The following is a 22,084-nucleotide window of genomic DNA, read 5'->3' on the forward strand; positions in this document are numbered from 1 at the left end:
TCTACTGTTCAGTACCAGGGTGGGTCTACTGTTCAGTACCAGGGTGGGTCTACTTTATCAAGGTGGGTCTACTATAGCAGGGTGGGTCTACTGTTTAGTATCAGGGTGGGTCTACTATATCAGTATCAGGGTGGGTCTACTATATCAGTACCAGGTTGGGTCTACTATATCAGTGTGGGTCTACTATATAAGGGTGGGTCTACTGTCCAGTATCAGGGTGGGTCTACTATATAACTATCAGGGTGGGTCTACTGTTCAGTACAAGGGTGGGTCTACTATATCAAGGTGGGTCTACTATATCAGGGTGGGTCTACTATATCAGGGTTGGTCTACTGTTCAGTATCAGGGTGGGTCTACGATATCAGTATCAGGCTGCGTCTACTGTTCAGTAACAGGGTTAGTCTACTATATCATTATCAGGGTGGGTCTACTGTTCAGTATCATGTTGGGTCTACTGTCTCAGTGTCAGGGTGGGTCTACTGTTCAGTACCAGGGTGGGTCTACTGTTCAGTACCAGGGTGGGTCTACTATATCAGGGTGGGTCTACTGTTCAGTATCAGGGTGGGTCTACTGTTCAGTACCAGGGTGGGTCTACTGTTCAGTACCAGGGTGGGTCTACTGTTCAGTACCAGGGTGGGTCTACTGTTCAGTACCAGGGTGGGTCTACTGTTCAGTACCAGGGTGGGTCTACTATATCAGGGTGGGTCTACTGTTCAGTATCAGGGTGGGTCTACTGTTCAGTATCAGGGTGGGTCTACTATATCAGTATCAGGGTGGGTCTACTGTTCAGTACCAGGGTGGGTCTACTGTTCAGTACCAGGGTGGGTCTACTGTTCAGTACCAGGGTGGGTCTACTGTATCAGGGTGGGTCTACTATATCAGTATCAGGGTGGGTCTACTGTTCAGTACCATGTCGGCAACATTATCTTGCTTGACCGTGCCGTAGGTCATGTAGCTAGCTGTCTGTCATGTTTTGTGGACTTCACCAGACAGATGTTGCTTTCCGGTTTTGTGATGGAAACAAAAGTGTGGTTGAATTTTATTCTGTGTCTTGTTATTATCTCTGCCTTTAGATCACGGGTGTCAAGGCATATGAACAAAGGGTAGACTACAGTCATGATCAGTCCCTACACCCAAACAAGGGCACTGCGTTCATCCACCTCTGGCCTGCTGGCCCCCCTACCTCTGCGGAAGCACAGTTCCCGCTCAGCCCAGACAAAAACTGTTCGCTGCTTTGGCACCCCAATGGTGGAACAAGCTCCCTCACGACGCTAGGACAGCGGAGTCAATCACCACCTTCCGGAGACACCTGAAACCCCACCTATTTAAGGAATACCTGGGATAGGATTAAGTAATCCTTCTACCCCCCCCCCCCCCAAAAAAGATATAGATGTACTATTGTAAAGTGGTTGTTCCACTGGATATCATAAGGTGAATGCACCAATTTGTAAGTTGCTCTGGATAAGAGCATCTGCTAAATGACTTAAATGTAAACAAACAGGTTATAGAGCAAACAACACAAGTATCACTCGTTACAACACATAGGATGTAATATGGCTTGTTTCCTGGATTGGCTTCCTCCGATGGTTTTTACCCACGCACCTCTACTGTGTTCTTCGAATAAAGTTTGTTCGGAAAGTATTCAGACCCCTTGACTTTTCCCACATTTATGTTACGTTACAGCCTTATTGTAAAATGAAAAAAATAAATAGATAGGTCTACTGTAGGTGTGTTAGGTCTAGTGAGGGTTGGGAGGGTAGACTGCAGTCATGCTGGTGTTTATTTATGTTTGCTGCACTGCACACAAACATTGTTTGTTGTAGGGCTGGTTTGTTGTAAGGCTGGTTTGTTGTAAGGCTGGTATGTTGTAAGGCTGGTATGTTGTAAGGCTGGTATGTTGTAAGGCTGGTATGTTGTAAGGCTGGTATGTTGTAAGGCTGGTATGTTGTAAGGCTGCATGATATGGGCAAAATATCTAACAATGATTTTTGTAGCAAACATTGTGATTTTACTTGTGATTCTAGATCAAAACACTTAGGTAAACTGTTGGAATCCTAGAAAAATACAATGATCATTTAAATTTTATGGTTGGAATTAGAGGTTGACCGATTATGATTTTTCAAAGCCGATACCGATTAATCGGCCGATTTTTATATATATATATATATATATATATATATATTGTGGCAAACATCTTCAAAGTTAGGAGCATTTGTCACAAATTAAGTGGGAAACTGTCACCAAAGTCAGCCCAGAATGAAAGTTATTTCGAACATGACAGTACCTGTGTGTTTGTTTCGCTGTCCTGGTCCACCCAGGCCACAGGTAAGGTCAAGGATAGCAGGGTTCGGTACACAAATCTTGTTCTCGGTAGGTCCAGGTCTAAATGCCAACAGGTAAGTCCAAAACAGTCCAGCTCGTAAACGGTAAATCCAGCCAATGTAGATTGTCTCTTTCTCTATGGTTCATAGATCCTTCCCGCCCTCTCTCTCTCTCTTCCTGGTTTTTCTTGACCTTTTATCTGTGGGTCGGCTCCACCTTCTGAAGGTTCCCCTTGCTTCTGGGAATTGTAGTTTTGGCAGTCGGACATTTTGTGATCTGTAGTTCTGATCGGGGTGGCCATTTTAGTGATCGGGCAGAGCCCGTTTATTAGTTCTGCCCTCACATATCTGCCATTTATCACTCGACCCCCTTCTTTGCCACAATATATTTGTAATAATGACAATTACAACAATACTGAATGAACAATGAACACTTTTATTTTAACATAATACATAAATAAAATCAATTAAGTCTCAAATAAATAATGAAACATGTTCAATTTGGTTTAAATAATGCAAAAACAAAGTGTTGGAGAAGAAAGTAAAAGTGCAATCAATATGTGCCATGTAAAAAAGCCAACGTTTAAGTTCCTTGCTCAGAACATGAGAACATATGAAAGCTGGTGGTTCCTTTTAACATGAGTCTTCAATATTCCCAGGTAAGAAGTTTTAGGTTGTAGTTATTATAGGAATTATTACGTGTCTACTATTTATCTCTATACCATTTGTATTTCATATACCTTTGACTATAGGATGTTCTTATAGGCACTTTAGTATTGCCAGCCTAATCTCAGGAGTTGATAGGCTTGAAGTCATAAACAGCGCTGTGCCTCAAGCATTGCTAATAGCTGCTGGCAAACACAGTAAAGTGCTGTTTGAATGAATGCTTACGAGCATGCTGCTGCCTACCACAGCTCAGTCAGACTGCTCTATCAAATCATAAACTTAATTATAATAAACACACAGAAATACGAGCCTTTGGTCATTAATATGGTCAAATACGGAAACTATAATTTCGAAAACAAAACGTTTATTCTTTCAGTGAAATACGGAACCGTTCCATATTTTATCGAACGGGTGGCAACCTTCAATGTTATGTCATAATTATGTAAAATTCTGGCAAATTAATTACGGTCTTTGTTGGGAAGAAATGGCCTTCACACAGTTTGCAACGAGCCAGGCGACCCAAACTGCTGCATATACCCTGACTCTGATTGCATTGAACGCAAGAGAAGTGACACAATTTCCCTAGTTAATATTGCCTGCTAACATGAATTTCTTTTAACTAAATATGCAGGTTTAAAAAAAAACACTTCTGTGTATTGATTTTAAGGAAGGCATTGATGTTTATGGTTAGGTATATTCGTGCAACGATTGTGCTTTTTTCGCAAATGTGCTTTTGTTAAATCATCACCCGTTTGGCGAAGTTGAAGTAGGCTGTGATTCGATGATAAATTAACAGGCACCGCTTTGATTATATGCAACGCAGGACAAGCTAGTTAACCTAGTAATATCATCAACCGTGTGTAGTTAATTAGTGGTTATGTGAAGATTGATTGATTGTTTTTTATAAGATAAGTTTAATGCTAGCTAGCAACTTAACTTGGCTCCTTGCTGCCACAAGGTCCTTTTGACGCTGCACTCGCGTAACAGGTGGTGAGCCTGCCACGCAGTTTCCTCGTGGATTGCAATGTAATCGGCCATAATCGGCATCCAAAAAGGCCGATTACCGATTGTTATGAAAACTTGAAATCGGCCCTAATTAATCGGGCCATTCGGTCGACCTCTAGTTGGAATAAAGTAGGAATGCAGTTTTGTTGGCATGACAATGGGTGGAAAAGATAAGAACAGAGTTTAGAGTAGGAACCAAAGTGTTGGTCAGTGTTTCCCATGGGACCCTAATTAGATTTAAATTGATAGATACATTAAGATAAAGATTTTAAAATACTTATCTCCTTTTCCTCTCTGATTTAAGAAAAATCTGTTGCACAAACAATGCTGATATACTCCACTGCTGATACCAGCCTGTTTTAGAGCAAAAGTTTGCTTGCAAGATTTGCCCAATCTCAGTGGATATAGCTAGCTAGCGATTAGCATTAGAGGCTAACAACACCATTTTTTAGGAACATTTACAGCTTGCTAAAACAGAGAGCAAGTTACACAAACAAATATTTTAATATAGAAAACGTGGATTTATATGAAGAAGAAAAGTAGAAAGCTGCGTCGTTCTGTTTGGAAAAACTGTTGTTTGGTCAATACAGGCAGAGTGAATCTGGAGCACGAGGAACTTCCTGCTTGAGTGCCAGGGGGCAGGGCTTGGTGTGAGTGGGAAGAGGAGAGAAGGAGAGAGAGAACTCCAAAAGTAACAGAAAAACTGGCGTTACAGATGGCTTAGTGGCATTTCAAAATATCGCAGACTCTTGCGATGTGGATATTGCGCATGTTCATATCACATATCCTTATCGCAAATAGGATGAATCATGCAGCCCTAGTTAGTTGTTTTGAAAGCTGCCTACGCACAGAAGCTTATCCACACAGCAGCATATCAACACAGCAGCGTATCCACACAGCAGCGTAGCAGCATATCCACACAGCAGCGTAGCCACAGCAGCGTAGCCACACAGCAGCATATCCACACAGCAGCATATCCACACAGCAGCATAGCCACACAGCAGCGTATCCACACAGCAGCATAGCCATACAGCAGCATTGCCACATAGCAGCATAGCCACACAGCAGCATAGCAGCATAGCCACACAGCAGTGTGTAACAGTCACGCTCATTATCGTGTTTGCGCATGCACATGTACACACAGCTCTGCTTATATTGAGCAATCTGTGGAAAAGGGCCTTGGTCAGTGACCAAGAACTCGATAGTCACAATGACAGAGCTCTAGAGTTCCACTGTGGAGATGAGAGAACCTTCCAGAAGGACAACCATCTCTGCAGCACACCACCAACCAAGCCTTTATCTGCAGAGAAGAATGGGAGCAACGTCATACCGAAGGAGACTCGAGTATCACATTCACTGTCCTCAAATCCCCTGTCATAAATCAGCCAAGGCGCAGCGTGCCGGTAATACCACATCCTTTATTAGAAGATAACCGAACAAAACAATAAACAGGATAAACAGAAATAAACGTGACGCAACTGTGGCAGACACAAAACACTCACAAAAATAATAATTACCCACAACTACAGGTGGGGAAAAAGCTGCCTAAGTATGATTCCCAATCAGAGACAACGATAGACAGCTGCCTCTGATTAGGAACCATACTCGGCCAAAACAAAAAATATAATGACATAGAATGCCCACCCCATATCACACCCTGACCTAACCAAAATAGAGGAAATAAAACCTCTCTCTCAGGTCAGGGCGTGACATCGAGGCTGTAATCGCTGCTAAAGTTGCTTCAACAAAGTGCTGAGTAAAGGGTCTGAATACTTCTGTAAATGTGTGTATAGATTGATGAGGGTAAAATAGTTTTTTTTTTTTGAATAAGGCTGGAACCCCTAACAAAATGTGGAAAAAGTCAGAATAGTTTCCGAAGGCACTGTATATAACGGATTAGACTATAGACAGACACAGTGGGTTTATTCATGATTCCTGCGGCCCATATTACTGGATGTCACCAGGCTTACACACACACAAACTAGAGAGGCAAGACAGCCACAGGAAAAAGAGGAGAGAGAGAGAGAGAGGGAGCAGAGGAGGGAAGGAGAGGAAGGAGAGGGAAGACAGCCACAGGAAAAAGAGGAGAGAGAGAGGGAGCAGAGGAGGGAAGGAGAGGAAGGAGAGGGAAGAGTAAAGGAACAGGGAGAGAGGAATCCAGATGTGCAGGATGTCAGCGAGAGAGAGAGAAAGAGATGGGACTGAGGTATGGAGAGGGAGAGAAGGAGATGGGACTGAGATATGGAGAGAGAGAGAGAGTGAAGGAGAGAGAGAGCGAAGGAGAGAGAGAGTTGGGACTGAGGTATGGAGAGAGAGAGAGAGAGCGAAGGAGAGAGAGAGATGGGACTGAGGTATGGAGAGAGAGAGAGACTTAACAAACCACTAAAAAGCTAAACCCACTACTCCTCTCCTTCTCTCTCAAGCTGTTTATGCTCTTTCATTTTCTGACTTCTCGCTCCTCTCCTCTCTTTTTTCCTCATGACTCATTGTAGACAGAAACACATTTCAAAAAAATGTTGTTCTTGGGACCAAGTCAGTCACACAAATCAACAGCAGTAGAGGAAATGCTTACTGCCCTTTTGTAAGAGCGAAGCATGTGTCTTTGAGTTGGTAGAAGCTCGACTAATTCGTTAATCCACCATTCAGTTTAGTGGACTATTAGTTGAGTGTGTCCTTTAAAGGTCACATTTCATTAGGAACGTCTCTCATTGCCCATCATTTCACTAGGAACGTCTCTCGTTGCCCATCATTTCATTAGGGAACGTCTCTCGTTGCCCATCATTTCATTAGGAACGTCTCTCGTTGCCCATAATTTCATCAGGAACGTCTCTCGTTGCCCATCATTTCATTAGGAACGTCTCTCGTTGCCCATCATTTCATTAGGAACGTCTCTCGTTGCCCATCATTTCATTAGGAACGTCTCTCGTTGCCCATCATTTCATTAGCAACGTCTCTCGTTGCCCATCATTTCATTAGGAACGTCTCTCGTTGCCCATCATTTCATTAGGAGCGTCTCTCGTTGCCCATCATGTCAATGTCTTGTAGCCTTGTATTTATGAAGCCAACATGTTGATACCAAGTACAGTCTTTATTGGACTGGATAATGACCATAGTACAGTCTTTATTGGACTGGATAATGACCATAATACAGTCTTTATTGGACTGGATAATGATTATAATACAGTCTTTATTGGACTGGATAATGACCATAATACAGTCTTTATTGGACTGGATAATGACCATAATACAGTCTTTATTGGACTGGATAATGACCATAATACAGTCTTTATTGGACTGGATAATGACCATAACACAGTCTTTATTGGACTGGATAATGATTATAATACAGTCTTTATTGGACTGGATAATGACCATAATACAGTCTTTATTGGACTGGATAATGACCATAATAAAGTCTTTATTGGACTGGATAATGACTGTAATAAAGTCTTTATTGGACTGGATAATGACCATAATACAGTCTTTATTGGACTGCATAATGATTATAATACAGTCTTTATTGGACTGGATAATGACTATAATACAGTCTTTATTGGACTGGATAATGATCATAATACAGTCTTTATTGGACTGGATAATGACCATAATACAGTCTTTAATGGACTGGATAATGACCATAATAAAGTCTTTATTGGACTGGATAATGACCATAATAAAGTCTTTATTGGACTGGATAATGACCATAATAACTGTGTTGTTTCCCTCCAGACATCCAGGGGAAGAGTGATGTCATCCAAAGCTCTTCATCCTCATCGTTGTCAACGGTAACGACAGCGGAGGCCGAAACCCCGACCCCGACAACGGAGGACAGCACCACCCCCCCACGCACCCAGATAACAGTGGCCAAGAAACAGCAGTGGGCCAAACTGGCCTCCACACCCAGAGAGCCGACACCCAGCACAGAGGGCTCTCACAGCCTGCTCTACAGGGCTTGTGACTCGGATAGCAGCTCAGGAAAGGCCCAGGTTTCAACCTCCAAACAGGCCTGGAGCCAGAAGACGTTAGTGGAGGCCGGGCTGGACAAGAGGAGGTGTGATGATTTAGACTGGGAGCATCAGGGACAATGTAGCACCTCCTTTTATGAACCTCCTCCCCTTGTCCACACCGCAGTCCCAGAGCTCACCAACCCTATAGGAGGTTACGCTGAGATCTGTGTCTCCTCCTGTATGGTGAAGTCCTCGGGGTCAGGGGCCTATCTCCAGACCCTGGACAGGAGCAGCCAAGCCTGGGTACTGTCCACAGGAAAGAGCCAGGCTGCAGACGAGTCCTACTCGCGTCTAGGCCTCCCCCCCAACTGCTTCACTGAGCCGAGGCAACGCACAGAAGGAGAGAACGACATCTGGTACAATCCTATACCAGAGGAGGAGGACGTGTTGCGTGGCATCGTAGGTTTAGGACGTTTAAGAGGAGGTGGAGGAGGAGGAGGAGGAGGTGGAGGAGGAGGAAGTGGGAGAGGAGGGGGTGTTAGGTTAGACAGTGAGAACCCATGGAGGAGGAGGGAGACAGAGGGGCTGTCAGAGACCTTGAGGGATCCCCAGATGAGGAGCCAGCGGCGGGCAGGGATGGTGGTGAGCCCTGGCACTGGTGGAGGTGGAGGGGCCTCCCGTTTAGAGCGTCATGCCACCCAGAACCAGTGGCCTTCAGGTGGCTCCAGCCCGGACGGCGCCCATCAGACCAAAGCCATCACATTAGACGGCTCAGCCTGCAGTAGGAGAGACCGAGACGGAGACAGCCCAGGTAAGTACATACTGTAGAACAAGCTACTGTAGCCTCATGATTCATATGACACAGGTAGTCACCTGCAGATAACTACTGTAGCCAGAGTAATATGATACAGGTAGTCACCTACAGATAACTACTGTAGCCAGAGTCATATGATACAGGTAGTCACCTACAGATAACTACTGTAGCCAGAGTCATATGATACAGGTAGTCACCTACAGATAACTACTGTAGCCAGAGTCATATGATACAGGTAGTCACCTACAGATAACTACTGTAGCCAGAGTCATATGATACAGGTAGTCACCTACAGATAACTACTGTACCTATATGACATCTCTCTCTTCTCTCCAACTCTCTCTTCTCTCCATCCCTCTCTTCTCTCCATCCCTCTTCTCTCCATGTCTCTCTTCTCTCCATCCCTCTCTTCCTCTCCATGTCTCTCTTCTCTCCATCCCTCTCTTCTCTCCATCCCTCTCTTCTCTCCACCCCTCTTCTCTCCACCCCTCTCTTCCTCTCCATCCCTCTCCTCTCTCCATGTCTCTCTTCTCTCCATCCCTCTCGTCTTGCCATCCCTCTCTTCTCTCCATCTCTCTCTTCTCTCCATCCCTCTCTTCTCTCCATGTCTCTCTTCCTCTCCATCCCTCTCTTCTCTCCATGTCTCTCTTCTCTCCATGTCTCTCTTCTCTCCATCCCTCTCTTCTCTCCATCCCTCTTCTCTCCATGTCTCTCTTCTCTCCATTCCTCTCTATGTCTCTCTTCTCTCCATCCCTCTCTTCTCTCCATCCCTCTCTTCTCTCCACCCCTCTCTTCTCTCCACCCCTCTCTTCCTCTCCATCCCTCTATTCCTCTCCATCCCTCTCCTCTCTCCATGTCTCTCTTCTCTCCATCCCTCTCGTCTCGCCATCCCTCTCTTCTCTCCATCTCTCTCTTCTCTCCATCCCTCTCTTCTCGCCATCCCTCTCTTCTCTCCATCCCTCTCTATGTCTCTCTTCTCTCCATCCCTCTCTTCTCTCCATCCCTCTCTTCTCTCCACCCCTCTCTTCTCTCCACCCCTCTCTTCCTCTCCATCCCTCTATTCCTCTCCATCCCTCTCCTCTCTCCATGTCTCTCTTCTCTCCATCCCTCTCTTCTCGCCATCCCTCTCTTCTCTCCATCCCTCTCTTCTCTCCATGTCTCTCTTCTCTCCATGTGTCTCTTCTCTCCCTCTCTTCTCTCCATCCCTCTCTTCTCTCCATGTCTCTCTTCCTCCATCCCTCTCTTCTCTCCATGTATCTCTTCTCTCTGTCTCTCTTCCTCTCCATCCCTCGCTTCTCTCCATGTCTCTCTTCTCTCCATGTCTCTCTTCTCGCCCTCTCTTCTCTCCATCCCTCTCTTCTCTCCATGTCTCTCTTCCTCCATCCCTCTCTTCTCTCCATGTATATCTTCTCTCTGTCTCTCTTCTCTCCATCCCTCTCGTCTCTCCATCCCTCTCTTCTCTCCATCCCTCTCTTCTCTCCATCCCTCTCTTCTCTCCATGTCTCTCTTCTCTCCATCCCTCTCTTCTCTCCATCCCTTTCTTCTCTCCATCCCTCTCTTCTCTCCATCTCTCTTCTCTCCATCCCTCTCATCTCTCCATCCCTCTCTTCTCTCCATCCCTCTCTTCTCTCCATCCCTCTCTTCTCTCCATCCCTCTCTTCCTCTCCATCCCTCTCTTCTCTCCATCTCTCCATCTCTCTCTTCTCTCCATCCCTCTCTTCTCTCCACCCCTCTCTTCCTCTCCATCCCTCTATTCCTCTCCATCCCTCTCCTCTCTCCATGTCTCTCTTCTCTCCATCCCTCTCGTCTCGCCATCCCTCTCTTCTCTCCATCCCTCTCTTCTCTCCATCTCTCTTCTCTCCATCCCTCTCATCTCTCAATCCCTCTCTTCTCTCCATCCCTCTCTTCTCTCCATCCCTCTCTTCTCTCCATCCCTCTCTTCCTCTCCATCCCTCTCTTCTCTCCATCTCTCCATCTCTCTCTTCTCTCCATCCCTCTCTTCTCTCCATCCCTCTCTTCTCTCCATCTCTCTCTTCTCTCCATCCCTCTCTTCTCTCTATCCCTCTCTTCTCTCCATGTCTCTCTTCTCTCCATGTCTCTCTTCTCTCCATGTTTCTCTTCTCTCCATCCCTCTCTTCTCTCCATCCCTCTCTTCCTCTCCATCCCTCTCCTCATGTCTCTCCTCTCTCAGATGTAATTCAACAGATCCAGAGTGAGGAACTGCAGTCTTTCGGGGTTGCAGGTGGAGAAGGGGGTGTGTCCAGCACCGGAGGGGGTGTGTCAGTTCCCTCAGACAGCTCCGGGGCGCAGAAGAAAGAAGGCGTGGCCAGCAGCATGATGGACAGGATCAAATCCCCAGGAATGGTCCGGAAATCCCTATCTATGAAGATGAAGAAACTCCCCGAACTTCGCCGTAAACTCAGCCTGCGCTCCTCACGCTCCCATCGCCACGGGAAGGAGGGGACGGGCCGAGGAGGAGAGGGGACATCACCCCCAAACGTCCGTAAGGAGCAGTCCAACGAGGTGATCAGCAGGTACCACCTGGACACTTTGGCCCCGGCGAGACCGCAATGCCGCTCCTCCAGGGGACGTTCCTCTGCGGCCGGTAAAGGGGGCTACTTAAGCGACGGAGACTCGCCTGAGCTGCTGCCCAAACAGGGCCAGGGTGGACCAGGGGGACCCTCCTCGGACCACAACACCCCTCTTCCACCCACCCGCTCCACCCACCACTCCAGCCAGGAGGGAGTGACCATGACGTCTGACCTGAGCTCGTTCAGAGTCTACAGCTCGTCGGACCAGCCACGGTGCGCCCAGCGCGTCTCCGGCCTGCTCACGGTGCATCTCGTTGGGGTGGAGAAACTTCTGAGGTCCCCTAAACAGGACGCCAGTAAGGAGGTGTTCTGTGCCATCCAGGTGATTTTTAATAAAGTCTGTCTGTCCTTCCGTCCATCTGTCTACAATGTATTTAGAATCATTGAGAATAACACAAAACAGCGTAACTTTATTTTCCGTGGTGTTCATCAGGTGGATGGTGTAACCAGGGCCCGTACCGGCCTGCTAACCTCCAGGGGGGGCTCTCTGCCCCTCAACCACACCTTTAACCTGGAGCTGGAGAGGGCCAGGCTGCTGAAACTGGTGGTGCTCACCCCTTACCCTGGGTCTGAGACCTCCACCACCGTGAAGGGCAGTGACTCCACAGCAGCGGCCAGGAACAGGGTCTGCTGTCTGGGGGCTGTGTCCATACCCCCTCTGTTCAAAGGTAGGAGCACCAGAGAGTTGAAAAGTCATATGAACGTAGTAGGTGAAGTTCTATGTCGGTCTGTTGTTATTGTACCATCCACTTCACTGATGTTTGGCAATGTGATGGTGCAGCAGAAGGGTTTTCCATACCAGTTGGATTTTATTTTGTTTGAAGGCATCTTAGCTAACCTACTTCCTGATCTTCTTTTGGAATCACTCTGTCAATCAACTGTATTTGTCCTTATCTTGTTCATTTCCCCCCTTTTGTCTCTCTCCTTCCCCTTCTGCTATCTCTTCTGCCCCTCTCCTTCCCCTTTCTGCTATCTCTTCTGTCCCTCTCCTTCCCTTCTGCTATCTCTTCTGTCCCTCTCCTTCCCCTTCTACTATCTCTTCTGTCCCTCTCCTTCCCCTTCTGCTATCTCTTCTGTCCCTCCTTCCCATTCTGCTATCTCTTCTGTCCCTCTCCTTCCCATTCTGCTATCTCTTCTGTCCCTCTCCTTCCCTTTCTGCTATCTCTTCTGTCCCTCTCCTTCCCCTTCTGCTTTCTCTTCTGTCCCTCTCCTTCCCCTTCTGCTTTCTCTTCTGTCCCTCTCCTTCCCCTTCTGCTTTCTCTTCTGTCGCTCTCCTTCCCTTTCTGCTATCTCTTCTGTCCCTCTCCTTCCCCTTCTGCTATCTCTTCTGTTTCTCATCTTTCCATTATGCTATCTCTTCTGTCCCTCTCCTTCCCCGTCTGCTATCTCTTCTGTCCCTCTCCTTCGCTTTCTGCTATCTCTTCTGTCCCTCTCCTTCCCCTTCTGCTATCTCTTCTGGCCCTCTCCTTCCCCTTCTGCTATCTCTTCTGCCCCTCTCCTTCCCATTCTGCTATCTCTTCTGTCCCTCTCCTTCCCTTTCTGCTATCTCTTCTGTCCCTCTCCTTCCCCTTCTGCTTTCTCTTCTGTCGCTCTCCTTCCCTTTCTGCTATCTCTTCTGTCCCTCTCCTTCCCCTTCTGCTATCTCTTCTGTTTCTCATCTTTCCATTATGCTATCTCTTCTGTCCCTCTCCTTCCCCGTCTGCTATCTCTTCTGTCCCTCTCCTTCGCTTTCTGCTATCTCTTCTGTCCCTCTCCTTCCCCTTCTGCTATCTCTTCTGGCCCTCTCCTTCCCCTTCTGCTATCTCTTCTGCCCCTCTCCTTCCCATTCTGCTATCTCTTCTGTCCCTCTCCTTCCCCTTCTGCTTTCTCTTCTGTCCCTCTCCTTCCCTTTCTGCTATCTCTTCTGTTCCTCATCTTTCCATTGTGCTATTTCTTCTTTCCCTCTCCTTCCCCTTCTGCTATCTCTTCTGTCCCTCTCCTTCCCCTTCTGCTATCTCTTCTGTTCCTCATCTTTCCATTGTGCTATCTCTTCTGTCCCTCTCCTTCCCCAGCCTCTCGGTCTCAGCAGATATGCGTTAGGTTAGAGCCCAGGGGTCTACTGTACGTGAAGCTAACCCTGCTGGAGCAGTGGGAGCCCCCCGACCCTCGACCCTGCCACCTCAACCCCCCCATGGTGTTTGGAGTGGAGCTGCGCCACCTGGTGGACAAGGAGAACACTGCAGCCCCCGTTCCTCTGCTCATACAGAAGAGTGTGGCTGAGATCCAGAAGAGAGGACTGAGGGTTAGTTAGTTTACAGCACAATGTTTCATACACAACAACCCCACCTCATTTACACTGTTTCATTCATAGGACAACAACCCCACCTCATTTACACTGTTTCATTCACAGGACAACAACCCCACCTCATTTACACTTTCATTCACAGGACAATAACCCCACCTCATTTACACTGTTTCATTCACAGGACAATAACCCCACCTCATTTACACTGTTTCATTCACAGGACAATAACCCCACCTCATTTACACTGTTTCATTCACAGGACAATAACCCCACCTCATTTACACTGTTTCATACACAGGACAATAACCCCACCTCATTTACACTGTTTCATTCACAGGACAATAACCCCACCTCATTTACACTGTTTCATTCACAGGACAACAACCCCACCTCATTTACACTGTTTCATTCACAGGACAACAACTCACTTGTAATTTCCACAGATATGTACTCTATAGATGTCAGTGTTGATGTGTCTCATGTCTGTAGGTAGTGGGTCTGTGGCTCATGTATGATTCTTTCATGGGTCTGTCTGTCTGTCTGTCTGTCTGTCTGTCTGTCTGTCTGTCTGTCTGTCTGTCTGTCTGTCTGTCTGTCTGTCTGTCTGTCTGTCTGTCTGTCTGTCTGTCTGTCTGTCGGTCTGTCTGTCTGTCTGTCTGTCTGTCTGTCTGTCTGTCTGTCTGTCTGCCTGTCTGCCTGCCTGCCTGCCTGCCTGCCTGCCTGCCTGTCTGTCTGTCTGTAGGTGGTGGGTCTGTACCGTCTGTGTGGTTCAGCTGCAGTGAAGAAGGAACTGAGAGATGCGTTTGAGAGGGACAGCGCTGCTGTCAGCCTGAATGAAGAGCTCTATCCTGACATCAACGTCATCACAGGTCAGTCCCCCCATCCCCCTACACCAGTCTCTATCCTGACATCAACGTCATCACAGGTCAGTCCCCCTATCCCCCTACACCAGTCTCTATCCTGACATCAACGTCATCACAGGTCAGTCCCCCTATCCCCCCTACACCAGTCTCTATCCTGACATAAACGTCATCACAGGTCAGTCCCCCTATCCCCCCTACACCAGTCTCTATCCTGACATAAACGTCATCACAGGTCAGTCCCCCTATCCCCCCTACACCAGTCTCTATCCTGACATCAACGTCATCACAGGTCAGTCCCCCTATCCCCCTACACCAGTCTCTATCCTGACATCAACATCATCACAGGTCAGGCCCCCTATCCCCCTACACCAGTCTCTATCCTGACATCAACGTCATCACAGGTCAGTCCCCCTATCCCTCTGCATCAGTCTCTATCAGCAATATGGAACCTGCATCATTTTCACTTATTTTTTTGTGTTTAATAGGCTAAATAAAAATACAATTGTATTCGTCACAATGCTTCGTAAACAACAGTGATGTTGTACACCGAAGAACTTGAAGCTCTCGACCCGCTCCACTACAGCCCCCTCAATGTGAATTGGGGTGTGCTCGGCCCTCCGTTTCCTATAGTCCACAATCAGCTCCTTTGTCTTGCTGACGCACCCCTGAGAGGCCCCCATGTTGAAGGTCAGCGTGGCGGATGTGTTGTTGCCTACCTTCACCACCTGGGGGCGTCCCATCAGGAAGACCAGGATCCAGTTGCAGAGGGAAGTGTTCAGTCCAAGGGTCCTTAGCTTAGTGATGAGCTTTGAGGGCACTATGGTGTTGAATGCTGGGCTGTAGTCAACGAACAGCATTTTCACATAGGTGTTCCTGTTGTCCAGGTGGGAAAGGGCAGTGTGGAGTGCAATAGATATTGCGTCATCTGTGGATCTGTTGGGGCGGTATGCAAATTGGAGTGGGTCTAGGGTTTCCGGGATGATGGTGTTGATGTGAACCATGACCAGCCTTTCAAAGAATTTCATGGCTACAGATGTGTGCTAAGGAGCGATAGTCATTTAGGGAGGTTACCTTGGCACTCTTGGGCACAGGGACTATCGTGGTCTGCATGAAACATGTAGGTATTATATACTGGGCCAGGGAGAGGTTGAAAATGTCAGTGAAGACACTTGCCAGCTGGTCAGCACATGCTCTGAATACGCATTTTCTTAATCCGTCTGGCCCTGCGGCCTTGTGAATGTTAATGGGTTTAGAGGTCTTACACACATCGGCTACGGAGAGTGTGATCACACAGTCGTCCGGAACAGCTGGTGCTCTCTCGCATGGTTCAGTGTTGCTTTCCTCTAAGAAAGTTTAGAAGGCATTTAGCTCATCTGGTAGGATCGTGTCACTGGGCAGCTCGCGGCTGGGTTTCCCTTTGTAATCCGTGATGGTTTGCAAGCCCTGCCACATCCGGCGAGCGTCAGAGCCAGTGTAGTAGGATTCGTACTTAGTTCTGTATTGACGCTTTACTTGTGTTGGATTCTGGGTTAAACTTGGAACATTGTTATCCAAGAGACATGATACATCAGAAGTAAGACTATAGTATCTGAGGAGTGATAGAGACTGGTTGTTACATTAGTAATACTATAGTATCTGAGGGGTGATAGAGACTGGTTGTTACATTAGTAATACTATAGTATCTGAGGAGTGATAGAGACTGGTTGTTACATCAGAAGTAATACTATAGTCTCTGAGGAGTGATAGAGACTGGTTGTTACATTAGTAATACTATAGTCTCTGAGGGGTGATAGAGACTGGTTGTTACATTAGTAATACTATAGTATCTGAGGGATGATAGAGACTGGTTGTTACATCAGATGTAATACTATAGTATCTGAGGAGTGATAGAGACTGGTTGTTACATTAGTAATACTATAGTATCTGAGGAGTGATAGAGACGGGTTGTTACATTAGTAATACTATAGTCTCTGAGGGGTGATAGAGACTGGTTGTTACATTAGTAATACTATAGTCTCTGAGGGGTGATAGAGACTGGTTGTTACATTAGTAATACTATACTCTCTGAGGGGTGATAGAGACTGGTTGTTACATCAGAAGTAATACTATAGTATCTGAGGAGTGATAGAGACTGGTTGTTACATCAGATGTAAGACTATAGTCTCTGAGGAGTGATAGATACTGGTTGTTACATTAGTAATACTATAGTCTCTGAGGGGTGATAGAGACTGGTTGTTACATCAGATGTAATACTATAGTATCTGAGGAGTGATAGAGACTGGTTGTTACATCAGATGTAATACTATAGTCTCTGAGGGGTGATAGAGACTGGTTGTTACATTAGTAATACTATAGTATCTGAGGATTGATAGAGACTGGTTGTTACATTAGTAATAGTATAGTCTCTGAGGAGTGATAGAGACTGGTTGTTACATCAGATGTAATACTATAGTCTCTGAGGGGTGATAGAGACTGGTTGTTACATCAGATGTAATACTATAGTATCTGAGGGGTGATAGAGACTGGTTGTTACATCAGAAGTAAGACTATAGTCTCTGAGGGGTGATATAGACTGGTTGTTACATCAGAAGTAATACTATAGTATCTGAGGAGTGATAGAGACTGGTTGTTACATCAGAAGTAATACTATAGTATCTGATGAGTGATAGAGACTGGTTGTTACATTAGTAATACTATAGTATCTGAGGGGTGATAGAGACTGGTTGTTACATTAGTAATACTATAGTCTCTGAGGAGTGATAGAGACTATACTATTACTAACGTAACAACCAGTTTCTGAGGGGTGATAGAGACTGGTTGTTACATCAGATGTAATACTATAGTATCTGAGGAGTGATAGAGACTGGTTGTTACATCAGATGTAATACTATAGTCTCTGAGGGGTGATAGAGACTGGTTGTTACATTAGTAATACTAAAGTATCTGAGGAGTGATAGAGACTGGTTGTTACATTAGTAATACTATAGTCTCTGAGGAGTGATAGAGACTGGTTGTTACATTAGTAATACTATAGTATCTGAGGGGTGATAGTGACTGGTTGTTACATTAGTAATACTATAGTCTCCGAGGGGTGATAGAGACTGGTTGTTACATCAGAAGTAATACTATAGTCTCTGAGGGGTAATAGAGTCTGGTTGTTACATTAGTAAGACTATAGTATCTGAGGGGTGATAGAGACTGGTTGTTACATTAGTAATACTATAGTCTCTGAGGGGTGATAGAGACTGGTTGTTACATTAGTAATACTATAGTATCTGAGGGATGATAGAGACTGGTTGTTACATCAGATGTAATACTATAGTATCTGAGGAGTGATAGAGACTGGTTGTTACATTAGTAATACTATAGTATCTGAGGAGTGATAGAGACGGGTTGTTACATTAGTAATACTATAGTCTCTGAGGGGTGATAGAGACTGGTTGTTACATTAGTAATACTATAGTCTCTGAGGGGTGATAGAGACTGGTTGTTACATTAGAAGTAAGACTATAGTCTCTGAGGGGTGATAGAGACTGGTTGTTACATTAGTAATACTATAGTATCTGAGGGGTGATAGAGACTGGTTGTTACATCAGAAGTAATACTATAGTATCTGAGGAGTGATAGAGACTGGTTGTTACATCAGATGTAAGACTATAGTCTCTGAGGAGTGATAGATACTGGTTGTTACATTAGTAATACTATAGTCTCTGAGGGGTGATAGAGACTGGTTGTTACATCAGATGTAATACTATTGTATCTGAGGGGTGATTGAGACTGGTTGTTACATCAGAAGTAAGACTATAGTCTCTGAGAGGTGATATAGACTGGTTTTTACATCAGCAGTAATACTATAGTCTCTGAGGGGTGATAGAGACTGGTTGTTACATTAGTAATACTATAGTATCTGAGGGGTGATAGAGACTGGTTGTTACATTAGTAATACTATAGTCTCTGAGGAGTGATTGAGACTGGTTGTTACATTAGTAATACTATAGTATCTGAGGGGTGATAGTGACTGGTTGTTACATTAGTAATACTATAGTCTCTGAGGGGTGATAGAGACTGGTTGTTACATCAGATGTAAGACTATAATCTCTGAGGGGTGATAGAGACTGGTTGTTACATCAGATGTAATACTATAGTCTCTGAGGAGTGATAGAGACTGGTTGTTACATTCGTAATACTATAGTATCTGAGGGGTGATAGAGACTGGTTGTTACATTAGTAATACTATAGTCTCTGAGGGGTGGTAGAGACTGGTTGTTACATCAGAAGTAATACTATAATATCTGAGGAGTGATAGAGACTGGTTGTTACATTAGTAATACTATATTATCTGAGCGGTGATAGAGACTGGTTGTTACATTAGTAATACTATAGTCTCAGAGGGGTGATAGAGACTGGTTGTTACATTAGAAGTAAGACTATAGTCTCTGAGGGGTGATATAGACTGGTTGTTACATCAGATGTAAGACTATAGTCTCTGATGGGTGATATAGACTGGTTGTTACATCAGAAGTACGACTATAGTCTCTGAGGGGTGATATAGACTGGTTGTTACATCAGAAGTAATACTATAGTCTCTGAGGAGTGATAGAGACTGGTTGTTACATCAGAAGTACGACTATAGTCTCTGAGGGGTGATATAGACTGGTTGTTACATCAGAAGTAATACTATAGTCTCTGAGGAGTGATGGAGACTGGTTGTTACATTAGTAATACTATAGTCTCTGAGGGGTGATAGAGACTGGTTGTTACATCAGATGTAAGACTATAATCTCTGAGGGGTGATAGAGACTGGTTGTTACATCAGATGTAATACTATAGTCTCTGAGGAGTGATAGAGACTGGTTGTTACATACGTAATACTATAGTATCTGAGGGGTGATAGAGACTGGTTGTTACATCAGAAGTAATACTATAGTCTCTGAGGGGTGATAGAGACTGGTTATTACATTAGTAATACTATAGTATCTGAGGAGTGATAGAGTCTGGTTGTTACATTAGTAATACTATAGTCTCTGAGGAGTGATTGAGACTGGTTGTTACATTAGTAATACTATAGTATCTGAGGGGTGATAGTAACTGGTTGTTACATTAGTAATACTATAGTCTCCGAGGGGTGATAGAGACTGGTTGTTACATCAGAAGTAATACTATAGTCTCTGAGGGGTGATAGAGTCTGGTTGTTACATTAGTAAGACTATAGTATCTGAGGGGTGATTGAGACTGGTTGTTACATCAGAAGTAAGACTATAGTCTCTGAGGGGTGATATAGACTGGTTGTTACATCAGAAGTAATACTATAGTATCTGAGGAGTGATAGAGACTGGTTGTTACATCAGATGTAATACTATAGTCTCTGAGGGGTGATAGAGACTGGTTGTTACATTAGTAATACTAAAGTATCTGAGGAGTGATAGAGACTGGTTGTTACATTAGTAATACTATAGTCTCTGAGGAGTGATAGAGACTGGTTGTTACATTAGTAATACTATAGTATCTGAGGGGTGATAGTGACTGGTTGTTACATTAGTAATACTATAGTCTCTGAGGGGTGATAGAGACTGGCTGTTACATTAGAAGTAAGACTATAGTCTCTGAGGGGTGATAGAGACTGGTTGTTACATTAGTAATACTATAGTATCTGAGGGGTGATAGAGACTGGTTGTTACATCAGAAGTAATACTATAGTATCTGAGGAGTGATAGAGACTGGTTGTTACATCAGATGTAAGACTATAGTCTCTGAGGAGTGATAGATACTGGTTGTTACATTAGTAATACTATAGTCTCTGAGGGGTGAAAGAGACTGGTTGTTACATTAGTAATACTATAGTCTCTGAGGGGTGATAGAGACTGGTTGTTACATCAGATGTAATACTATTGTATCTGAGGGGTGATTAAGACTGGTTGTTACATCAGAAGTAAGACTATAGTCTCTGAGGGGTGATATAGACTGGTTTTTACATCAGCAGTAATACTATAGTCTCTGAGGGGTGATAGAGACTGGTTGTTACATTAGTAATACTATAGTATCTGAGGAGTGATAGAGACTGGTTGTTACATTAGTAATACTATAGTATCTGAGGGGTGATAGTGACTGGTTGTTACATTAGTAATACTATAGTCTCTGAGGGGTGATAGAGACTGGTTGTTACATCAGATGTAAGACTATAATCTCTGAGGGGTGATAGAGACTGGTTGTTACATCAGATGTAATACTATAGTCTCTGAGGAGTGATAGAGACTGGTTGTTACATTCGTAATACTATAGTATCTGAGGGGTGATAGAGACTGGTTGTTACATTAGTAATACTATAGTCTCTGAGGGGTGGTAGAGACTGGTTGTTACATCAGAAGTAATACTATAATATCTGAGGAGTGATAGAGACTGGTTGTTACATTAGTAATACTATATTATCTGAGCGGTGATAGAGACTGGTTGTTACATTAGTAAGACTATAGTCTCTGAGGGGTGATATAGACTGGTTGTTACATCAGAAGTACGACTATAGTCTCTGAGGGGTGATATAGACTGGTTGTTACATCAGAAGTAATACTATAGTCTCTGAGGAGTGATATAGACTGGTTGTTACATCAGAAGTACGACTATAGTCTCTGAGGGGTGATATAGACTGGTTGTTACATCAGAAGTAATACTATAGTCTCTGAGGAGTGTTGGAGACTGGTTGTTACATTAGTAATACTATAGTCTCTGAGGGGTGATAGAGACTGGTTGTTACATCAGATGTAAGACTATAATCTCTGAGGGGTGATAGAGACTGGTTGTTACATCAGATGTAATACTATAGTCTCTGAGGAGTGATAGAGACTGGTTGTTACATTCGTAATACTATAGTATCTGAGGGGTGATAGAGACTGGTTGTTACATCAGAAGTAATACTATAGTCTCTGAGGGGTGATAGAGACTGGTTATTACATTAGTAATACTATAGTATCTGAGGAGTGATAGAGTCTGGTTGTTACATTAGTAATACTATAGTCTCTGAGGAGTGATTGAGACTGGTTGTTACATTAGTAATACTATAGTATCTGAGCGGTGATAGTGACTGGTTGTTACATTAGTAATACTATAGTCTCCGAGGGGTGATAGAGACTGGTTGTTACATCAGAAGTAATACTATAGTCTCTGAGGGGTGATAGAGTCTGGTTGTTACATTAGTAAGACTATAGTATCTGAGGGGTGATTGAGACTGGTTGTTACATCAGAAGTAAGACTATAGTCTCTGAGGGGTGATAGAGTCTGGTTGTTACATTAGTAAGACTATAGTATCTGAGGGGTGATTGAGACTGGTTGTTACATTAGTAAGACTATAGTATCTGAGGGGTGATTGAGACTGGTTGTTACATCAGAAGTAATACTATAGTCTCTGAGGGGTGATAGAGTCTGGTTGTTACATTAGTAAGACTATAGTATCTGAGGGCTGATTGAGACTGGTTGTTACATCAGAAGTAAGACTATAGTCTCTGAGGGGTGATATAGACTGGTTGTTACATCAGAAGTAATACTATAGTATCTGAGGAGTGATAGAGACTGGTTGTTACATCAGATGTAATACTATAGTCT

The 22,084-nt window shown here is 44.6% G+C and overlaps 1 protein-coding gene across 1 annotated transcript in view; it reads left to right on the forward strand.

The window, feature by feature from the left end:
* LOC106592849 (rho GTPase-activating protein SYDE1) overlaps positions 1-22,084 on the forward strand; it is a 205,745-nt gene that overhangs the window by 56,319 nt on the left and 127,342 nt on the right. Inside the window, exons 2-6 of the mRNA XM_045687799.2 lie at positions 7,722-8,750; positions 10,945-11,666; positions 11,778-12,012; positions 13,396-13,625; positions 14,371-14,497. Coding sequence (XP_045543755.1) covers positions 7,722-8,750; positions 10,945-11,666; positions 11,778-12,012; positions 13,396-13,625; positions 14,371-14,497 — 2,343 coding nt within the window. The remainder of the gene's footprint in view (positions 1-7,721; positions 8,751-10,944; positions 11,667-11,777; positions 12,013-13,395; positions 13,626-14,370; positions 14,498-22,084) is intronic.

Source organism: Salmo salar, chromosome 01 (assembly GCF_965601325.2).
Source record: "Salmo salar chromosome 01, fSalSal1, whole genome shotgun sequence".
NCBI lineage: Eukaryota > Metazoa > Chordata > Actinopteri > Salmoniformes > Salmonidae > Salmo > Salmo salar.